The sequence below is a fragment of the Canis lupus genome, chromosome 38 (assembly GCF_048164855.1).
Source record: "Canis lupus baileyi chromosome 38, mCanLup2.hap1, whole genome shotgun sequence".
NCBI lineage: Eukaryota > Metazoa > Chordata > Mammalia > Carnivora > Canidae > Canis > Canis lupus.
The window spans coordinates 4,240,382-4,264,007 of record NC_132875.1 but is presented as its reverse complement, the minus strand read 5'-3'; the positions used below and the strand labels follow the sequence as shown (position 1 = coordinate 4,264,007).

The window sequence follows — 23,626 nt, the reverse complement described above, 5'->3', positions numbered from 1 at the left end:
TAGTAAATAAGACAGACTCTCTCTAAGTCTAGTCCTCAACTCTTAGTATCCTTCTGTCTCTCTCTTCCTCTTTATTTCCCATCTCCCCTTCTGCCCCTGCTTCACTCTTGACTCCCCTTCGTGCTCTGTGCCTCTCTCTTGCCATGTTGTCTTCGCTCTCTGCTTCCCTCTCTGGCTAGCTATCCCCGGAGAAGGACTAATGGAATGACTGGCACACTCAATAATTCTACCCTGGCACCACTGACCTGAAGAAACAATATTTGACCCATTCTTCCAGATGCCAACTATTATGCCTCATGAATAAATTTAAGCCAAACTTGAGCAACTCAGTTCTCATGAGATGTTTTTATTTGAATCTGTTAAAACTAATGATCCAAGACCAGAAATATCTCGCATTACCTGTGATTGATGCAAAATAGGTAACGAAGAAAGGTACATTTGAGAAATCTATGCATTTGAAACTCCACAATCTCCTCTTGCATGATTGATTGGATAAACTAAACCATTTAACCTTGAGGAGTATAGCACCTTTGTTGACTTACAAAGAGTATTTGTCATTCTGTTCCACTAATGTAAGGTATTGACTCACAATTGATATAGTTCCCAAGCATTCCTGAATTTAACCACGTTTTTCTTGAGTGGAAATTAAATCAATTGGTACTTAACCTCTTAAAAATAAGACAATTAAGGCGCTATTCAATCTTTTCCAGCTAACAAGGTTTCTCTTACCTTTCCTCATTTAAAAAATAAGTTTTAATCCTCCAATGTATTTGACTGTGTTTTGAAAGTATGCCAATTTCTTACACATTTTGTGTTCAACTCTGTAGGTGACACCATCTGTATTTATCAGGTCCATGGGACAAATAACCAGTGTATTGTTCATTAAACACAAAAATAGATTGCATATGGGAGCTTAAATATGAAATTTCTCCCCGTGACTGTCTTTAAGAGCAGAGGAGGAATGAAACACTATCTAATAGCAGCAAAGTTTTTATGTGAATTATTTTTTTCCCCAGGAGCTTCAGAAAGTCAGAACATTTCCTGAGACACCCTTGAGATTTGGACTCTTCCATGAGGAATAGAGTAGCCTGGATCTAGCTCTCTCTCCTCTCTCTCTCTCTCTCTCTCTCTCTCTCTCCTTTGTATTCACCTTCTGTTTCTCACTCTTTGGTTTCCAATATTATCCCCTTTTTTGTAGCTGTTCTATGTCTTCATCTTACTCACTGGCAGCCACAAATTTCTTTAAAGCAATAATGATAATGATATCAAGAATAATAAACAAGAGCTTCCATGTATTATTCACCACATACTAGGCACTGTCCAAAGAACTTTGTATATATTGGTTTATTTAATGTGTGTAATACATTGAGGACTTGGGTACCATAACATTCTCTATTTTTCAGAAAAGCAAATTGAGGTTAGGTAACTTGATTATGAAATAAAACATTAGAGTAGTAGCAGAAAATTTATTTTTCTTCTAAGTTTGTGTTCTTCAGTTCTGTGACTTGGGAGCAAATGCTTCCCTTAATGGGTCTTATATAGTTCAGCACAAATCTATGAAATGTTAAGTACAGGGGCATCTGCGTGGCTCAGATGGTTAAGTGGACGACTCTTGCTTTCAGCTCAGGTCACGATCTCAGGGTCATATGATTGAGTCCTGTGTTGGGCTCTGTGCTCAGTGCAGAGCCTGGTTGAGATTCTCTCTCTCCCCTGCCCTTTACCCCATCCTCCCATTCTCACTCGCTCTCTCTTTCTAAAAAAAAAAAAAAAGTATTGGGCACAGATTTAGATAGGAAGTGGATGTGAAAGAGAGGCAAAAACCAATGAAACTCAAACCTTGAACTCAACGAATTGACAGTCTCCTGGAGAAGACAATTATGTAAGCGACAGTCACAACAAAAGAACAAAGAGAGCTCTTCCCTCATCATAATAAAAATTTTCAAGAGCAAGTGGATGGTGGTATACCTCCCATATGAGGCAACACTTGAGTTGGGTTTTAGATAGTGATAAAGATCAATTTTAAATTGGGCATGAATAATAATGATAAAAGCCAATACTTACTGAGTGAGCTATCCTGTTCAACACCTGGTAGGAGCTTTCCATGGATTACTGAATCCTTACAACAACCTTATCGAGTGGGTTTTATGATTATATCCATTCAGCAGATGAGGCAGCAGAGGCTCACAGAGGGTGGGTAACTTGCCCTAGCCACCGTAGTAATGTGGTGTGCTAGCATCCACCCACGCAGCCTGGACTCCAGAGCCCATGCTCTGAACCAGTAAGCTATGCAGTGGCACCTATCAGGTATCTGTTCATTAAATTTCACTATTTTTCCTCTAGGACAAGAAATTTATTCTAATCTTGTTTTCAAAATTTTTATTACACCAAACTGACTTGGCTTTATCTGACATTCTTTTTATTTTCCAGGGAAAATATAAGTGGCTTCATTTTCTTCTTTGGGAGGGCTGCTTCGCTATTTTGCTCGGATGTCAAAAGTGACACCATTCATTAGGGCCAGCTCTGGGACTATAATGTGGCTCACAAGCCAGACTGCTGCCACAAGACCAGAGATCAAGCGGGCTTCCTCTGCTTCGTAGGTAGTGGACACCTGAAGAGGTATATTGAGAAGTACTCTGAGGCTCTGTGCAGGCTCAGCTGGGAAGAATGTGGCGATTTACAGGGATGCACACTGGAAGCTCCACTGGGGTGTAGAGTGGGATGGCAGTGGTGTGGGCCATAGAAGACATGTGTATTCTTTGCAGAATAGAGACATTCCTCCTGGAGTCTATTTGGCTCTAACCCAAGAGGACTTCCTCAGGGATTATGGGAATTGAACAGAGAGTGTTGAGGAATAGACACTCAGAGGCTAAAGAGAGAAGGTATCTGGAGACTGTCTTGAGGATCCTACTAAGGGGCCATCCAGAGAATTCTCAAAAGCCAGTTGAGAGAAAGAGATGCTTGAAGCATCTCCTAGACTAATAGAGTATAAAGCCATTTTATGAGTCTCCGTTCAAAGTGTATGCATTTTTAAAAAGCCTTGAAATCATACTGTAGAATTCAATGAGAATGATAAAGCCAGTACCCAGGAAATGGACTTACTTCACTGGAAAGTTATTTTCCAATCTCACCCTCAAGATGCCTGGTAAATGTTAACACTGTTCTGGAGTCCAAGTGTGTGTCCTCAGGTCATAAAAAACAATGCTTGGGAGGACTGGGGTTTTATCTCTACCTTTAGATGTGGAATGGGTGATTCAGAGTGCCTGATAGGTTGTGGGGAGATGGGCCAGATGAGAGTAAATTTGCCACAAGCTTATTCTGTGAAGTTATAGCTTCCTCTACAGTCTTGCGTGGGCGCTCATAAGACTTCATTTTTGCTATCATTTCCCAGCAGCTAGAAAATGCCTGGGAATCTTTCCATTTCAACAGAGACTATCTGACACCTCTTGTTTAAGAAACAATGAAAACTTGACCCATGACAGAGAGATCTAGGCCTTCTTTCATCATATATGCTGACTCCTGTGTCACTAAATTATAACAAATGGTGCTAGAAATATAGAAAAAAGAAAAAATATATATATGAGCAGGGATAGAGGGAAAACAAGCTGGGGGAGAGGCAGAGGAAGAGGCAGAAGCAGACTCCTCGCTGAGCAGGGAGCCCAACGTGGGGCTTGACCCCAGGACCCCAGGATCATGACCTGAGCTGAAGGCAGATGCTTAACCAATTGAGCCACCCAGGCACCCCATGTAAACATATTTTAAAATAATCTAAAGTCTATTCTACATGAGCAACAGCACACTGAAAACACAATCACAATCATTGTAATTATATTAAATTGAATATGTTTTAAAAACCAATTTATGATTGATAGGCATAGGGATGACTCAGCATGTGGTAACTTCATTGGATCCCTTCTCACCCATCCTCAGGTCTCAAACTGAATGTCCCTTTCTCATGGAGCCTCCTCTACACTTCAAACGAAGTTAAGACCCTTCTGTTACCCTGTGGCCATCTTTCATATGGTTTTTCCTTTGTCTTGTCAATGGTATTTGTGTCTCTTCATTTTCTTTCTACTTCACCCAGAATCTACAAACTCCATTAGGGCAGGAACCATGATGACTTTACTTACCATAGGGACTTATCATAATGCCTGGAACAGAACACCTGCTCACAAATCATCTGTAGGAAAATAAAAAAAAAAAAGGATCATAAGTAGTTTGCACATGATGATCAACAGTGGTATTACATGACCAAACCAAGTTGCAAATATTTTTTTTTCCTTTTTGGTAATTGATAAGTATCTAAAATGGTATTAGTGTTTGTAGTATTCCCTGATGCTGTATACAGATAACCCTTATCACCAAATATAGGCTGTCTGGATTTGAATCTCGGCTCTGTCACTCAGCAGCTGGTTCATTAAGAGCAAGTTACTGACTTCTAACTCTTCGTAAAAGAGGACATTAATAGCACCCACCTCAGGTCCATAATGTGAGTAAATGAGTTAACGCTTGTAAGGTTCTTACGTGACAGAAATACCCAGTAAATGAACCTAGGCTATAAAGTAGGATATAGTGTTAGTAAACTAGCAAGCACGTTTATGATAAATATGTAATATATTTTTGATGAATTTATAATGCATGTATGTATACAGGTAGTGCATATGTATTTATCCATCCAACCGACCTTCTCCCTCACTAGATGGACTTGCCAGCTTCAAAAGTTTCCTGAAGTCTGAGTTCAGTGAGGAAAACCTTGAGTTTTGGCTTGCCTGTGAGGACTACAAGAAGATCAAGTCCCCTACCAAGATGGTTGAGAAGGCAAAGAAAATTTATGAAGAATTCATCCAAACAGAGGCTCCCAAAGAGGTAGGTCTTGATGGGAAGGTGGGTTAAGTTTGGCCACTGTTTTCTGAGCTGGGCATCGGAGAGAATGGGAACCTTGCTCCTGGCGCATAGTAAGCAGTCAGCAAATGTCTGTGAGGTGAATGGATGTGGACATCCTAATCCTGGGCCTTCCTCCATGTGTGACCTCAGATGGGTCCCTGATTAAAGTTCTCCCATCCTCAGTCCCCTTCGCCGTAAACATCTCACGTGCATATATGTGTGTGTACCTAGAGCATGTTTAAAACTGCAGCTGTTATGACTCTAAAAATTCTCCAGGTCTTGTATGTTGACCTAAAATTTACCAGTTTACATTGATGCGCAGCGGATTGAGCCATATAACACACTTGTGCAGGCAAGTAGCAATCTAAAGTTTCTTTCTCCGAATAGTCACCTCAGCCTTTTCTCAGCAGGAACTGGTGGAGAAAATACAGTAGTAAGAATTGGAGCTAAAATTTTGAAAAGAGAAATGGCCACGCATTGTTCAAAAGTGCAGATAATTCGTACGCTGCAAATTGTCATTTAACCATATCTAAAATTCATCAATAATGCTTTCCTGGCTAAGTCAACAGATGAATATTTATCAGAATGATTCATTAGAGGAGGCCTATGCATATAAAAGTAATAGACAAATAGCAGTTATTAGTTGCTGGATACAATGTGTTAGAGAGTGGTAAAGACATTCCTTCTTTTATTTTTTTTAAAGACTTGTTTGAGAGAGAGAGAAAGAGAGAGCAAGGGGAGGGGCAGAGGGAGAGGGAGAGAGAACTGCAACCAGGCTCCCCACTGAGTGTGGGGCCCGACGCAGGACTCTTTCTCATGACCCTGAGATCACGACCTGAGCCGAAACCAAGAGTCGGATGCTCAACCAACTGAGCCACCCTGGTGCCCCCAAGACATCCCTTATTTTAAACATGAAGGTTAGGAAAGAGCCTCATACTTCTTTGATACTCAACCGTTCTGAGTAGAATTGCCTTCCTAGCTCAGCATATACTCAGTGTTAGAGAAGGACAAAGCATTGATTTAGTGTAGCAAGAAGAGTAGCAGATTGGGAACAGAGAAATACACAGTATGGCCTGTCCCTCCGGAGCGTTAGTGGGCATGTAAGTTGACCTCACTGGGCTCAGAGTCTCCACATGCAGAGGCCAGTCCTGGACATTGGCTCTGAGGCTGCTCTGTATCCTCTTCCACCACACCTGCGGAAAGCACTCCAGCCCTTCTCACCACGATCTCAACTCCTCCATCCTGGACCTTGGAGCACAGCTCACGCCCCCTGTCCAGACCATTCTGGCCTGGCACTCCCCAGTCAAGCTTTAGTCCTTGATTCTGCCTCCAGCCACACCAACGTCCTCTGAGCTCAGATAGCTTTTCTCCATACCAAGGATGTCTAGCAGCTCAGGAGAGACCGGAGACATTTTCCAGGGTTCCAATTCAGAACCACAGGCTGATTTGGATTCTGTTCCCTTCTCTTTTATGGACAGAGAACTTAAGAGTCCTTAAAGCATATATGAGATGATAAAACGGGGATCTCTCTCAAATCAAACTCAGGCACGCCTGTGCAGGCTGTAGAGTGCACAACTCCAGGGGGGACCATTCACATGGACTCTAATATGAATGACGTTTCCGAGACGCGTGCCATGTGTCAGCACTGCACTCAGGGCATAAAAGTCACAGTGCCTTCCAACACTGCGGCCTGCTGGTTAAAAGCTACATTGCCAGGTTTCTGAAACTTCTCTCTACCACTTATGACCTTGAGCAAATCACTTAACATTCTGCTCCTTGGTTGCAAGATGTAGAGGTCAGTATCTGCCTCAGAGCTGTGAGGTTAGATGCGTTCACCAGCACAGAGCCTGTAAAAGCAACGTCCCCAGCAAGGAGCCTGCACAGATGAAGCACTCAATAAACATGAGCTGCTATTCTTATTGGTCTTCTGTCAAAAGCACTGTTTCATGGTTTGTTTCAGGAAAGACCAAGTTTCCTACCTCTTCTAGAACCATGCACGAGGTCTTGAGTCCCAGGCAGGACTCCTTTCCCCCTCTTCACTCTCTCCCTCAGGCAGGAAACCAAACGCTGGGGAAGGAAGGATGAGGGACTAGGCATTGGGACACCAGGATCCAAATTCTGAGCCTTTGATGCAAATACACATCTTAGGTCTGTGGCCTTGAGAAAGCCACTGAAGCTTGATATATATATATTCATAGGGCCGTCGTGAGGATTAGGTGCCATATGCACGTATTAGCTGCCAGGGGAGGGTCTGACACCTGGCAGTTGTCTAACACTGATTGGATCCTAATGTGACTCGTGCATGTATTGGAACTTCACTTGCCTTACCCCATTGCCCATGAAACAGAAGTGATGTTTCTTACTTTTTATGACCCTCTGCCCCTCAAGTGTTTTATTGGTGACAAATTCCACTCCCCTCCCCACCCCTCATCAAATCCTGCAACCTGAGCTGACTCAAGACCCTATTTCCTGGCCCACAGGTGAATATCGATCACTTCACAAAGGACATCACCATGAAGAGCCTGGTGGAACCTTCCCTGAGCAGCTTTGATGTGGCCCAGAAGAGAATCTATGCCCTGATGGAAAAGGATTCACTGCCTCGCTTTGTGCGCTCTGAGTTTTATCAGGAATTAATCAAGTAGTAATTCAGTCGAGCTATGAGAATCACCCTGTGAGTTTTTCCTCCTTAATAACCCTGCATTTTCTAGCAACCTGCGTATCTTCCCATAACAGCTTCTTTCAAAGATCCCCAAACAAGGAAAATCCCAGGGAGTGTTGCTTACTCTTTTTGTGCACTTTGTTTTGGATGTTTATTGTCTGAATGTCTTCCTTTCCCAGTTTCTTCTTCCTGTCTGATCCTTAATTAAGTTCTCCTCAGTGTGTTCTTTTCAAAGCTAATCAGAATCACAGAAAAACTGTGCTGAAGGCAAGGAAGTATAAGACAAGAATATGGTATCATTGAAAGTGGGTCCATATGGTTTAGGTAATGAATCTCCACCTAAACTGATCTGAAAAGAATGTAGATGTAGAAAGACCAATTTCACGTGAGATTAACTGATCTCATTTGCTGTTGTAATTCTGACCCAGAGGCAATGACCCCTCCATTTCTGACCTTGGTTAGTAAAAGGTGAAATGAATTTTATGAGGCAGCCACTATTTGATTTGTTTAAAGCACATACATTATTTAAAACATCAGTCTTCCATTTAGAGCATCTTTGTGTTGGCTGGAGATCACTAACAAGAGGTATAACCATGAATACGTTGTGTTTATACAACATCAATCTGAACACAATCCGTATTGATTCTTTCCTTTTACCTCTCTCATACCCCCCCACCCAGTTTACCAAATTCTGTATTAAATCAATGACCCGACAGTGGAGTATTTCATAAATGTATATATGCCTCTAGCATGTAGTCCCAATGTTTCCATTTCCAAATTATTTTAAGTCCATGTGAGTATGAAATTCCAGAATTTTCAACTCCAATCATGTAAAATAAAACAGATGCTGTCCACCACAGTGTCTCTTACCTCAATATCAGGAGAGCTATACACTAAAATGGAAAAATTTTGTCAAGCCTAAAATGGTTAATTACCCTATGATGCCATCTGTTTGTTTAGGAAATGATGATTACCTTTAAAATACCAAATTATCTTTAGAAAAGTTAATTTGACTACATGTAGAGGTTTTCTAAGTGAGACAGAGTTTCAAAGGACCCTGCATTTTGCAAAATGATATGATTTTTTTTTTTTAGCAACCCCATCTTGCCTCCCTATTTTGCTCCCTGTATTAGTGGATTATACTTACCCTCAAGGTGCACATTTATATCCTAACGTGACTCGCACGCAGCTGACTGATAAGCCGTGGTATTTTTTTTTTAGTAGTTTTTAACTTTTAATTCTATCTTTCATTATCATAAGTCTTGCTAGATTTTTTTTTCTTATCTTTAGGAGACTTGATTATGTAGTGATTTACACAATTTAGTTGTAAGGCGATCAAGCTAAACGCATACGAGGCTAAACAAGATGAGGTTATTGAGTTAATTTGGAAAGAATTTATGAAAGGATTAATAAAATTATGAAACATTTAAGGAGAAGATTGCATTGTTTAGTCTTGTATTTCCTCCTTGTATATTCCTTTTTCCTCCACACACTCCTTGTTTTCCATGTTCATGGCTCATGTATTCAGTGGTTTCCTAACAATATTGAAAGCGAAGCAACCATGTTACTGTATTCTTCAGGCAAAAACTGGTTGTGTTGGTTGGCTCATCTCCAGGTTTGCTATTTTGAAAGATAGGCTGCCCTTCTGAATACTCGCTATTTCACATTTGGAGAGTGGGTTGGAGTGAGTGAGTCCACTGCCAACAGTTGCCAGTGTGGTAAGAGTCCATTCATAGTTGTAAATATTGCTCACTTCAGAGAAATTTGTCATTAAGCAGTTGACAGCTAGGCCAGGTCAACACTGAGAGCACTGAGAAGTCCTCACCACGTGCATTTGTGTAGGAGTGACACGCAACTCAGAGCAAAACTTCCTGACACCACCTTGCCCAGCATCTGTTTCCATGGCCTAAATCAGTATAAAATCTCCAGCCCTTTACTTTCTCATGAAGCTAGAAACGCTAAGAACCCAAGCATCTAGGTGAGTTATTGTTCTTGAACGTGAAAACATTTTCAAGCAAAATGTTAATTTAATTGAAAATTCAAAATCTTTCATTCACATTGTCTGAAAGAGTCAAATGTTTGAAAATGCTCAGAGAATTTGCTAGATGTTACAGAGCTCACCCAGATGGTTGACGTCACACAGACCCAGATCAACTGTATTCATGAACTGATTGCACACCCTATGGCAGTGGGTAGGACTTGTCAGTGGAGGCTAAGGAGGGCCTTCCCCTTTTCATAGGCTGAACTCAGGAGGCAAAAGGCAGAAAAGCACCACCACAAGGGCAGTGCAGTGAAGGAAAAAAAAAAAAAGAATGAATGCTTTCCAGCCAAACGATGGCGTATAATATATATTTATGTATCTGTATATGTGATTTTAAATTTAAAGTAATATGCACACACATCAGAAACTATTCAAACGCATGAATTGATAAAATTAAAAGGAATACAAGTATCACAACCCAAAATGAGAAAGCAAACATATGAAAACTGCCCTTAAAAAGTTTTTTCAAATCTTTTTAAAGTGTTCTTAAACTTAGGAAAAGGAAAACACACACACACACACACACACACACACACACACACACACACACCAGTGTTACTAGAAGTTTCCATGGTAACAAAAAGAAAGTAACATTCTTTTAATTCTGGGAAATTAGAAAAACTGGGATCATCTTTCCAGGAAATAAAGAAATGTGTAACATCTCTTTACCACTCCCTCTCCCTTCCCACCTCCCTCCCCACTTTCTCTAGAGTAAATTGTTGGGAAAGCAAGAAACTTAATGCAAGAGTCCTGTGGTGCTTTCATTTTCCTCCCTTGTGGAGGACGACGACGAACTACAGTTGCAAGTGATCTGGGATGTAGAGAGGTAGCAGAGCCAGACTGTGGTCAATGGAAAGAGAAGTAAAGGCTTCTCACTCTTGAAAGAAACCTAGATTAGGCCAGGGAATGGCCCACGACCTAAAATTTTCTGCCTGGGTTTGATACAGTTTGGGGTTGGCGTCAGATTAGGATCCAAATTGGACCAGAGTAAAGAGGTAGATTGTTGATTCTAGAGGAAATTAAGGAGCTCTGTTTATCTACTAAAGCAGTGCTTGCTCACATGAACAACACACACACTCTCTCTCTCTCTCTCTCTCTCTATCCTTCTCCCAGACAGACCTTCTGAGATGGAAAACTGAGGCATTTCAGTCCCTTTGATTTCACATCAGTAGCATCCAATGTATAGAAACATTTTGCTCCCTGTGCCCCGTGAACTCCAATTCTCTATTGTATAAATTATACTATCAGTAGATTTCAGTTTTTAGTGCATAATGAGAAAAACTTGGTGAAAGAAATTGCTTTTATTTCTACCCTCTACAAATCCATGGATTTGCCTGATTGGTGGGTTCTCTCTCCAGACTTCATTCTAGTGGGATGGGGTTATTAACTGCCTCCCAAAGAATAAGAGCTGTTCAGAAGTTTCAGTAAAAACTGACTATCAGCAAATCAGTGGATACACTCGTAAGCATCCCCTGCCAAGGCTTTGTCAAATTATCTATCTCGATCACAGATTTGATCATGAACATTATTTAAAAGGCTATCTGTGTCATAGCAGCCCATTCTCCCTATTTCCTGGGACTTTAGCAAGTTTGGGAGATAAAGGCTCAGGAGGTAAAACGGAAGAGAGGAGGGAAGGGTAGTGGTGAAGAAGGGAGTGCCCAGACCTCTGAAGTTAATCCATTTATTAGGAAACATTTAAGAACAGCTCCCTTTAGCTGAAAATCAAACCGCTTCTCGCTGTCATCACTACGGTTTGCAAACAAGACACGCCTTGATCACAACGCAGCTAGATGAGAAACTTCATTTCAAATCCTAGAGAGTCTTGATTAGAAGAAAGAATAGATGTAGAGATCTGCTTTCCCCCACTTGGCTCACTTGTGCGGGCAAGAAGAGAATGGAGAACTGAGTTTCTAACACCCAAACGTCTAAACCCAAGAGCCAGGGAACTCTATGTAGGTTCTGGACGTGAGGTCTTCACGCATCTCGGTCTATCCTGACTGACTTGTCATTAGACCTCTGAGGTTTTCTGGTCTCCATTCTACTGGATGAGTATGTAGGTAACACTTGTTTGGGAGGAGGCTCTTCAGTTAACAATTTAGCAACTGCCACCTGTGTTAAACATACTTTCACCCAAATAGGGCATGTGGCGACCAGAGCAATGGATAGTCAAGGAAAGGCTTTCCCCAGTATCAGTGAACCCTCATGGAACTGAAAAGATCAACTCTTCCAACTGAGGAGACATTTGCAGCTTTGAATGGAAACTCAGAGGAGAGAGTGAAGGGGGAGAAAGTCTTGGGAATGTTATCCTCACCTCACAGTTTAATAATAATCTTCTTATCTTATTTTTCTAGTAGAGAAGCTACACATCAAACTTATTCAAATCCAGTTTAAGAAGCCTCTTGCAAGTTACTTGTTTTCTCACCTGAGGTACTTTCCCTCCCAACCTCACACCTCTACCCCCTTCCTTTCTTCCCCCCTGCAAGAGGAAACATTTAAGATAACTGAGTCTAATCACAATTATGTAACAATGGATACATTAAGAGCATTTAACTTCCTAAGAAAATGTGTAAGCTAAGTTGTAGGCAAAACAGGGGGAAATGCTGAGAAGTTTTCCAATGGAGGGAAATAATCCGGATCATTTCTTCTAAAAGTTCCTTATAAGTCGTACAGTAGCAGGATTTGGGAAGACCAAAAATTTTTTTTAAATGCCAGAACTCGCATCTTTGGGAGACACGTCCCAGAGACAGGAGAAGAAATGAAAGGCTGAAAATCCATCTGTCAGCATTTATCCCATAAGTTTTTCATTTAGAAACAATTGTTTATCTTCTGATTTTGTAGTCAGTATGTTGTGTACTATGTGACTTATACTTCTTGATAAATAATGCACCAAACATGTATCATGTAACCACGATCACCTATATTGTATTAAATATATATCTGTATAACAACCTCTGTGAATCCTTCTTGACTCTCGAACATGCTTGATATGAAACTATTCCTTAAGACAGGCTTTTGGGGGGAGGGGCACCTGGGTGGTTCAGTGGTTGAGCATCTGCCTTCTGCCCAGGGTGTGGCCCCAGGGTCCTGAGATGGAGTCCTGCATTGGGCTCCCGCAGGGAGCCTGCTTCTCCCTCTGCCTGTGACTCTTCCTCTCTCTGTGTGTCTCTCATGAATAAATAAATAAACTCTTAAAAAAAAAGATAGGCTTTTTTGTTCACTAGGTGAGCTCTTGATCAATTAGGATGATCCTTATCCTAATAAACATCAATATAGCCTGACAGCAAAACTCATAAAGGGAGCAACAAGGTACCCTAGACTCCTACGCTCTGTTGACTACTTTCCTTTGATTGGAACAGCAACTTATTGATGTGGCTGTTCACTGTTAGAACCAAACACATTACATCATTTGGATCCTGCAATAATCAGTGAGTATAGCCATTCCTTTACCCCTTGCAGTGGTGAAAGAGCTGAAATCCTGATGCCATCGTAAGCAGCTCAATTCTATGACCTTAGATTTGGTGCTCAGATAGTTTAGGTAACGGGCTGAAATTATCCAACTAGTGGGGTTGGGACTAGGAGATAGGGGAAAGTTTGGGTATAGAAAGAAACATAAATGGAAGCAGATTTGCAGGGAGAAATAATAATGAAAAATGTCGGGTAGGGGGAGAGAGAAGGATCAGGAGAGAAATTTGAAGAGAATATCTGTCCAGGTCTGCGACAGTTTCTTAGATCTCATTCCAAGTTCCTGTGGAGCCTAACTATATTTAACGTAGATGCAATGGCCCCAAATCATTTCAATGCCACTTACTCTCCTCTTTAATTATCTTGGATGAGGAGTGCCTGAGTGGCTTAGTTGGTTGAGCATCCGACCCCTGATCTCAGCTAAGGTCTTGATCTCAGAGTTGAGAGTTCAAACCCCACATTGGGCTATATGCTGAGCCTGAAGACTGCTAAAAAAAAATCTATATATCTATGTATATAGATATGTATGTGTGTGTATATATATATATATATATATATATATATATATATATATATATATATCTGGGATGAGTTTCTGAGGGTTTCCATTCAAGAAGTATTACAATCTTATTTTCTGAAATCTGGTCATCCCTCTATGGTCAACATGGCCCTATTCCTGATGCATCAGGTAACAAGTAAAGATTTACAGACACAGAACAGTCTTTCACCCTACATAAGATTCTCGCAACTACTGTGCATTGTTTTACTCTTTAGTGGGATTTCAAGAACCAGCAAAGCAGTCGTGATCAATTTTTCAACTACCGTTTTCAGTTTATTCCATGTTGTTAAGCATTGCCCATCATTTAAGTGTTCTCCCTTTTAATTTTAAGTCCCTCCCATTTAAATGCAAATTCTCCTGAGGGGAATCACACAGAAAAGCTTTAATGACAAGGAAGAACAGAGCTTCTCTGATCATGTCACTCCTCCTATGATTTATCTCATCACGCTATTCCTCTGTTTAAAACCTTTCAATGGCTTTTCATGCTCTTGAGCATCCTAGAGGCTCCAGACCCAGGAGTAGAGTTTGTAAAGATTATGAGTATCCTTCACTATCCATTGGTTAACACCTTGCATTTCCAGGTATTATTCAAATGTTCGAGTTTTAAAAAGCAAAATGCAAACTATACTTAAGAAAATTCCTGAATTTCTATTGTCATTTCAAATATTTTAAATTAGAAGTTTAGGATACCGCTACTCTTATATGGATGCCCTAAAAATTACTCTTAGTCTTAGAAGTTTGTTTTAACTCTAAGATTCTGATTGCCATGATCCTAAAGAATAGCATCTTAGATCCTCAGCCCAATACAGAAAGGTCTTAAGCCAGTCAGCCTTCCATGACATGTTACAGAACTCCAAATGCACCCTGCTGTCTCACGCTCTAGGCCTCAGTGAGGTAGTTCCTTTTACTATCTTCTCTTTCTCACCGAGCTAACACCAATGCATTTTTAAAGAATTAGAGCACAGATACCATCTTCCCCAGGGAGACTTTCTTCATTCCCATCAGATCCCACATTCCTCTAGTCTGGCATGCTTCACTAAAGACATGTCCCTACCAATTGGATAGGGTAATTGTGTGGCATCGCTAGGGAATTCTTTTCTTTAAACAGTGTCAGAAAAGCAAAAAAGATCTGGTATTTTCATTTCTGAAAAAGTCTTGACATGAAAACTTCCAGACACCCCTCTCCTCCCAAGCTCCTAGAATAGTCCCAGGTTTAAGGAGGTTTAAATTCTTGTGGCTTATAACTGCGTCCTCAGGAAATAATATTCATTGAACTTCTTGGCTCTGTGGCTTTGCTCCTTTTCTGTACAGGTAGGTCAGAACTCTCATGTTCTTTAATCCCTGCACACCCCCAGCTTGCTAAACATTAAAAATAGTGAAGAGATGTGAGCTATTCTTATTTTATGACAGGTAGCTCTTGTGACTTTTCATCATACTATCATTTAATTTTAATATCATTTCTGCTTCGCTCTAGGAGGTAGGCAGGTATTGGGGTCTAATCTTATCCCTTTGAAGCTGCACTTTATTCCTATAAAAAGGTTTAATGACATTTGGGGATTGTATGTCTCTCATCTTGACAAATTCTTCCCAACCAACTCCTTCCAAAATTACTAAGAACAGATAAAAGAAGAAAAAGAGGATATATTTTTAGCTTGTGTGAGGGACCTTCTATTTTATTTATCAGCTGTCTATAAAGTGTCTGCATCATGAAGATAAAGGCATTTGAAATCCAAATGAAAGCATTTATTCAGATCTTAGCTCCTCAATAGGCAACAGGGTTATAAGAGATTTCAAAGATACAGATGGCATATTTTGGTAAAAACTAAATCAATGCCTCTTTGAACTGTAAGTGCAGACTTCAGAAAATCATGTGTAGATAATATTAGGCTTTAGAGCTGGAAAAAAATGGCTTTTCTAGTTATAATCATCATTTCTCTCTAGTTGGCTCAGCATATGTGGCTTAGAGTCATAAAATTTGAGCTGTCGGCTAGATTCTTCCTCTATTCCATCTTGAGCATATAAGTAATTCCCTGAGCCTCTGTTTGCTCATCTGCAAAAATGGGGCTGCCTAGATTTTCCATCACGGAAATGTGATGAGGAGCGAATGAAATCATATGCATGAAATAAGCTGGTAACCTGTAAAATAAAGTCTCAGATCCCCATTTGGGTCAATTTGCTTCCTGTTATACCTTGCAGATGTGAGTCATAAGAAGCTTGATCAGAGAAAGTAGGCACTTCTTGAGGTATGACCAAGAGAGACAGCAATATGCCCTTTATTCTACCCCATTGCCCCTTCCCCCAGCCAATTCCTAACTGTGATATGGAAAAAAACTGGGGCCATTTTTTTGTTCCTTGATGTCCTTATGTCCTGAGAGTCTAGAATGTAATTTAACCAACTGTCAGAATGAGGATTGGCTAGCTGGTCTACCAGTTATCTACTTGAGCTATTTTGGTTCCTTCAGTACCACCATCTTCTCGATGACCTAATAATAACTAATGTTTGCTTAGCTTTTTCTTACCTTATTTCACTTGATTGTCATCATAACTCCATGAGGTGGTTAGAGCAGGTAGGGTTAAAATGTTCACTTCACATATGATTTAGTCTGAGCCTCGTGGAATCTAAAGGACATGGCAAGGTCACACAGTTAACACCAGCAGAGCTGAACCTAGACCATAGGTCTTCTGGCTCTGGTTCTGGTTCTGGAACTCCTTTTTTTTTTTTTTTTTTTTAATACCAGACTGAGTATGCTGCTAGCTCAGCACTGAAGCATCTTTTTAGGGTTGGGTAAAAGAGTGAGTGACCTTGCATAATGTCTGTGTGCTCTTTATTGAAGATTCATGGATGAATGTGTAGGTATATGCAGAAAAATGTGATCTTTCCTTTTAAATCCTTTTCTTTATGAATACTAATAAAGTCACAGTTTACCTAAGTGGGTAAGAAAAAGAGAAGGATGCAGGAGTGCATACATGAAGATTTTCCTTTAGTCTTCTGGCTTATTTACAAAGTCTTTGCCTGGTTCCTTTGTTTAAAACGGTGTTTGATCTCCGATTACAGCCAGCTGGGCCATCTGGTACCTTTCCCCAAACCTAGAATTCTTGACTGACATCCGAGGTGATACTTTCATGTCCCCTGTGAAAGCCTGATAGTGGCTCATTCTGCTCACAGTTCTGTTGCTTTCGTGTTTAGTGACTTCTCACATCTGCAAGTTTCCTTTAAACTTTCAAATCATTTGCACATATGTGATTGCATTAGCTTTTCACTTCTAGTTTCTTTTCCCTCAGAGTCTTTGTAGCTACTCTGTCTCTGGTGTTGCACTATGCTATTTTGGGATTCAATTTTATCATTCATTCTTGGATTTATTCCTTCCTGTCTTATTTTTTTCTGAAATTCTTCCTTTTCTCTCTCCTTTGATTCTTCTACTACTTCTTTCTAATTTTTATAATACAGCTTCCTTCTTACCCTAGATTTAATTTGCTTCCGTTCTTGGTGGATAAACACATGATTTTATGATACAACAATTTTTAATCCATTTTGTTGTTATGAAGAACTAACATTCAAAGAGAATCAGTGATGAGCTGAAGGTCATGCAGCTAGAAAGGATATGGGTAGCTATGGATACTGAACCATGTGTTTTCCTTTTCCTTTCCTCCCTTAATTTTCTTTCTTCTGCTTTTAACTTCAGTCTGGGCTGTTTTATCCTAAATAAGACCTGTTTTTTTTGTTTTTGTTTTTGTTTTTTTTTTTACTTCTTCGAAGGCATGTATTGCATGTGCAGAGTGTATCTTCCATGTCCCTTCCCCCAGCGCATTCAGTCTATGCCAATATTCCAGACCTCTGTGGAATCCCACTGAATCCTACCCAAACCCAAATTCTTACCAGCCACAGTCCATCACCTTGGGGTCCCTGAAGAATTCATATTTGTCTAAGCACAAGGAAGTAAGGGGCTATACTAATAGCAACCAGAGGTTACAGAGATTTTCTAAGACAGCTGCCACTCCAAATACCCTATTTCATCTTTCCCCAAAACTACACTTGTCAGGTCATGTGTTCTGGTTTGGGGTTTAGAAAATATATGTACTCCAGCTAAGCTGTAATTCAGCCCAGACAGACCAGGTATGTATAGCCCTAATAATGTTAATACATCAGGAGCTGTAGAAACATTCATTCCTAAGGGTCAAAGGACAAACAGCTGACTTTTCTAGATCCTGAAGGATCACTGGAACAAGTCACATAGCGCCTAAGACGCTTTCTCTTAGAAAGTGGTGGTCTATGGGTTGCCTGGGTGGCTCAGTGGTTAAGCATCTGCCTTCAGCCCAGGGTGATCCCGGAGACCCATGATCGAGTCCCGCATCAGGCTTCCCACATGGAGCCTGCTTCTCCCTCTGCTTGTGTCTCTGCCCCTCTTTCTCTCTGTGCGTCTCTCACGAATTAATAAATAAAATCTTAAAAAAAAAAGTGCTGGTCTAAAGGGATTAACACAAAGATCCTAACTTGATCTGGACAAACATTACTACTTATGAAGTCTTTGCATTTCCAGCAAAGTCAGGGGGTCCCTGCTCCCCTGCCCATAACACTTTGTTCTGAACTTGATTCTAGCACTTGTCACAGCCGTTCAAGATACATATATTCACTGTGTTCTGTGTGTGACTATGCTGGTTAGGGATGTGAATGTGAATTAAACCGAGTCCCTGTTCTCCAAAGGACTTGCGATCTAGTTGGGGGGATTTGTTACATAAACGGGTTTCCAAAAGAAGGTGGTAAGTGGCATGCTAGCGACTGTGAATGTGGAATCTGTGAAGGAGCCCCGCTCTGTGTGGCTCAGCTCAGTGGGAACATCTGATCATGTACTCATACCACTCTACCCTTTATCTTCTACCTGAATGAGTACACCAAGCCGAAGGTGCACTGCAGACCCCCACATCCATCCTCCTCACTGCCAAGTGCTCCCACTTCTTATCTGCAGAATCTTGTCTCATTCTTACCCAAGTGAGCCTTTCTTTAAGGCTTAGCTAGAGGCTTAAGCATTTGTCTTCAGCTCAGGTCATGATCCTGGAGTCCTGGGACCAGCACCTCACCTGGCTCTCTGCTCAGCGGGGAGTCTGCTTCTCCTTCTCCTTCTGCCACTTGCCCTGCTTGTTCTTTCAAATAATTAATTAAAAAAAGACTTAGCTGGAGGGTCACTTATTAATGGAGATAATCTGACCATACTCCCTCCAGAGTAAGATCGATTCTTTTGCTTTGTACTTTCTCTCTAAAATAATAATGACATAAGAATAATACAATAATCATTTGTACTACATCCTATACATTTGTCACATAATTTCTATCCATTTTCATAGTAACCCAAGAAACAAACACAAGGTACTTGTTAGCAGTCTTATTTGGAAAATGAAAAATGAGGCTTAGTAACTTGCCGAGGGTTGCAGTGTGTGTTGTATCCATCTAGAGTATCAATCCGTGTTTTATTTAGTTGTGTAACCCAAGGATGTGGGACAGGATAGTGCCTGTGATAACTGTATTCTTAAAAGACATTTGTGAAATGAATGAATGAATGAATGAATGAATGACAAAGATGAAACTCACTTGATTTTCATTGCAACTTGGTGAGCCAGGAAAAGCAGATATACTTATCCCCATTTCACAGGGGTCTCACAAGAAAGGGACAGATATACATGTCATGATTCCAAGATGTGGACACTTCCATGTCCCCTCCTCAAAGCGCCACCTCTTCAGATGCCTTTTCTGACCCTCCCACATGTCCAGATGCAGAGTGGACTTATGCTTAGTCATGTCATGTCAATGCCAAAAATCAAGCTGAGTTCCAGGATTTCATTATTTGCAATCTCCTCCCTCTAGAACATTGAATTTTGTGTTCATTAATCACAAACATTCAGCAGCCACACACTGCTCCCAATTCTAGGTTGTCAAGAAATAGCCCTTGAGGAGAAGGATTTCCCTGGTACAGACCACCTGGAAACTGATCCAAACACTCTGAGGCCTCCCAGTTCTAGCTACAAGGTCACACCTAAAGGAAGGTTTAAAAACATTTTTTTACTACTTTTTAGGTACTTTGAAAAGGTAATAATCAGCAACTTGCCACTCCTAGACAATTGGCTCCAGGGTTTCTGTGACTGTCTGCTAATTTTATGGCAAAAATGTTCCCTAAGTTGCGCTTGAAATTCAAAGCACTTTCATTGGGTATGGGGAATCCTATTATACAAAAATTCCTGTTGGGAATTAAAATGCTCCTGTAATTCAGGAATAAGGTTATATCAGCCATTTCCTGAAATTAGCACCTCAGGTGACAGATTCCATTAGGATTTTTTTTGTTTTTAATTATAATGGGATAAGATATATGGTTCAGAACAGAGTTTTGGGGATGCCTGGGTGGCTCAGTGGTTGAGTGTCTGCCTTTAGCTTAGGATATGATACTGGGGCGCTGGGATCAAGTCCCACATCGGGTTCCCTGTGAGGAGCCTTCTTCTCCCTCTGCCTATGTCTCTAAAGAATAAATAAATAAATAAATAAATAAATAAATAAATAAAATCTTAAAAAAAGAGAAAAGAATAGAGTTTTGGATTTGATTGTTGTTGTACAGGAAATAGACGTGGATGTTAGATGGGGGAGAGCACAATCAAGCTGTTCACAGTGCTTGAGCAGAAGTCCACAGTGAAAGACTGAAGTCAGTGCTTCTGATCCTGCGGGTGCGGGTGTCCTGCAGAAGCCAGGACCTGACTTACCAGGTGGAAGGAGGGAGAGGGAGGACCCAGGGCCCACCCAGCAGAGAGGGAGAACTTAAATAAAAGCATTTATTTGAGAGTCTCAGAATTATGATTTGGGAAGCACAGATTTGGGCAGCAACCCAGATCATGCCCCCTAGGGAACAAAAGCCAGTTTTTTGTGTGTTTTGTCTTGTTTTGTTTTAAGACAAAGGAGAACGCTTGTGTATGTTGTTTACAAAGAATTTTGATTGGTATTGGTGGTAGAAAACTAATCGTGGCTAAACATAACTGATCGCTAGGGCTCCCATCAAGCAAAAGATGGTTACTGTAGTAACCTGCAGTTGTTCCAGCAGCATCCTTGGAATAGTTGCAGGTTGGCCCAGTTCAAAAGTTCATCGTTCCATCAGGTAAGGACATATCCCTCCTTAATGGCCTCTCAACTCCTTTTTAAAACCCCTTGGCATAAGTGACTCCATTTTATTTCATCTGTCATGAGGGGATGGCATAGCAATTGCAAGCTCAGCTGCTGCTTCAGCCAAAGGAAGCAGCCGGCAGATACACAGCCGTGTAGGTGAGCTAGAGTGCTAGAGCCCCTGCGCTCTATCTACCTGGCACCGCACCTCCCTTGCAGCCTGTTCTCACTAGAAGCACACAGGGAAGGGAATTCTGAGAAACACAGTTCACCCTGACCAAGGTGGCACAGTGCAAAACCACCACATATCACCCCCTTGTCAGTGTGGCCCCCGTACACATTTCCTTAAACCATATTTATTCTCCTAACACAGACAATAACACAGTCATGCTTCTGCCTAAAATTACAGGAGAATCCCTCAATGGCCACCCTTTTGCTGTAAGAGGACACCAAGTTCCTTTTGGTCTTTGAGTGATATCCATTCCTATCCTAGCTGATTGATGTATCCCCTTTAATATCCCACAACTTAAATAATGAGACACAAGTTAATCACCATTAGCACGTCTTACTAAATGATGAGACGGTGAGAGGGGGGAGAAAATTAAAAAGTTGCATTGCGGGGCACCTGGGTGGTTCAGCAGTTGAACGTGATTTTTTCTTTATTCTGTTAGCATCATGAATTATGTTAAGTTGGAAATCCTCAACCAATCTTGTATTTCTGGCAAAAGCTCCACCTAGTCCAAATGTAGTACCCATTTAATATATCACTATTTGGGGGACACCTGGATGGCTCAGATGGTTGAGAAATTGACTCTTGGTTTTGGCTTAGGTCCTATCTCAGGGTCATAACATGGAGTCCTGTGTGGGCTCCACACTCAGCAGGGAGTCCGCTTGGGATTCTCTCTCCCTCTGCCCCTCCCTGACCACATGATCCCTTCCTCTCTCTTTCAAATAAATAAATGAATCTTAAAAAAACATACATGTCACTATTTCTGAATTGCTACTATTTTATTAAGGATTTTCATAACCATTTTCATGAGCATATTCTATAATTTTCTTTTTTCACAGTATCCTTATCTGGTGTGGGGATTAGGGTTATTCTGGTCTCATACATCAGGTGGAAGGTTTATCGTCCTCTATTATCTAAATGAGTTTTCATGAGATTAGTATTATCTCTTCCCAAATGTTGATGGAACTCAATAGTAAGATCATCTGGGGCTGAAGTCTTTTTTGACATATGTAAGGCTATTGACGTTTTCTTTTTTTCTTTGCCTTTTTTCTTTCCTTTTTCCTTTTTCTCTTTTTTTCTCTTTATTTCCTTCCTTCTTGTTTGTTTTTGTTGTTTTGATGGTTGAGCTTATTTATTTGTTACTCTTGAACATCCCCTTTTTTTTTGACCTCAGACTCAGAGGTGGAAGCCCTCAGAGAGGACAGGCTCCGTCTCTTGGCAATCTGTTGCTGGCATTTTTCTTTGGCCCGTTCATTCTCTTGGTCAAAAGTTTAGCATAATCTTTATTTTTCTTTTATTTACCCTTTTATTTTATTTTTTTATTTAGCCTTTTATCTTTTTATTTAGCCTTTTATTTTTCTTAGTACACTGTTTGGAGCAATACACCCACGTTTGTGTGGCAGGAAGAGCCGAGTAACAAGACGCAGAACCTGGGCTGATTGGTCCTAGGTGTCCTATCTTCCTTGCTTTGGAGCTTTCTCACAACATACTGGGGGGCAGCATCTTCTTTAGAGAGACTGGTCTGTGCATTCTGCAAGCATTTCTGGGTCCCAGATAACGAGGTGCAGTCCTATCAGTGAGTCCAGGAATATCCTTCCCCTCCTTGTTTTTACAAGGACCAAATTGAGAACCCTCAGATGGGCATCCACAGATGTGTGTGTTCATTCTCCAGTCCTCCTTGGTCTGTAACAGGAATGCCCATCATTCAGTAGCAGATGGACATAGCCGTGGGTGGAGACACCCTGCTTCATGGGGAAACCTTGCTTGTCATTCCCACCAGGAATTCACACCACATAACCCTTCCATTCTTCACCCAGAGTATCAGCAGCCACTTTTGCTCCTCATAAAAGATAAGAAGTTTGCAAACATCATCCACTTCAGTGAGTTCCTGACTGCCCATGGCTGGGAAACATGCTCAGCTTCATCCCAAAGCAGCCCACCATTTTGAGGAGCCGTGAAAAAGAGTGTTCTTTACCTTTTCTATTTTCTCTTATACCAGTTTTATTAAGTTTTGATTTATTTTTTATTTTTTAAATAAGATTTTTATTCTTTTTTATTGGAGTTAAATTTGCCAACATACAGCATAACACCCAGTGCTCATCCCATCAGCGCCCTTATCAGTGCCCGTCACCCAGTCACCCCCACCCCCCGCCCACCTCCCTTTCCAACACCCCTTGTTCGTTTCCCAGAGTTAGGAGTCTCTCGTGTTCTGTCTCCCTTTCTGATATTTCCCACTCATTTTTTTCTCCTTACCCTTCTATTCCCATTCACCATTCTTTATATTCCCCAAATGAATGAGACCATATAATGTTTGTCCTTCTCTGATTGACTTATTTCACTCAGCATAATCCCCTCCAGTTCCATCCACGTTGAAGCAAATGGTGGGTATTTGTCATTTCTATTCCATTGTCAATGGAATATTGTATACATAGGCCACATCTTCTTTATTCATCATCTTTCGATGGACACCGAGGCTCCTTCCACAGTTTGGCTATTGTGGACATTGCTGCTATAAACATTGGGGTGAGGGGTCCCGGCATTTCACTGCATCTGTATCTTTGGGGTAAATCCCCAGCAGGGCAATTGCTGGGTCATAGCGCAGATCTATTTTTAACTCCTTGAGGAACCTCCACACAGTTTTCCAGAGTGGCTGCACCAGT

The 23,626-nt window shown here is 41.0% G+C and overlaps 1 protein-coding gene across 1 annotated transcript in view; it reads left to right on the top strand.

Annotated features, from left to right (window-relative positions):
• The window catches only part of RGS5 (regulator of G protein signaling 5), a 47,516-nt gene extending 34,987 nt beyond the window's left edge, over positions 1-12,529 (top strand). The window contains exons 4-5 of the mRNA XM_072814512.1: positions 4,697-4,863; positions 7,362-12,529. Of these exons, the coding sequence (XP_072670613.1) occupies positions 4,697-4,863; positions 7,362-7,523 (329 nt within the window). The 3' untranslated portion in view covers positions 7,524-12,529. The remainder of the gene's footprint in view (positions 1-4,696; positions 4,864-7,361) is intronic.
• The last annotated feature ends 11,097 nt before the right edge of the window (positions 12,530-23,626 follow it).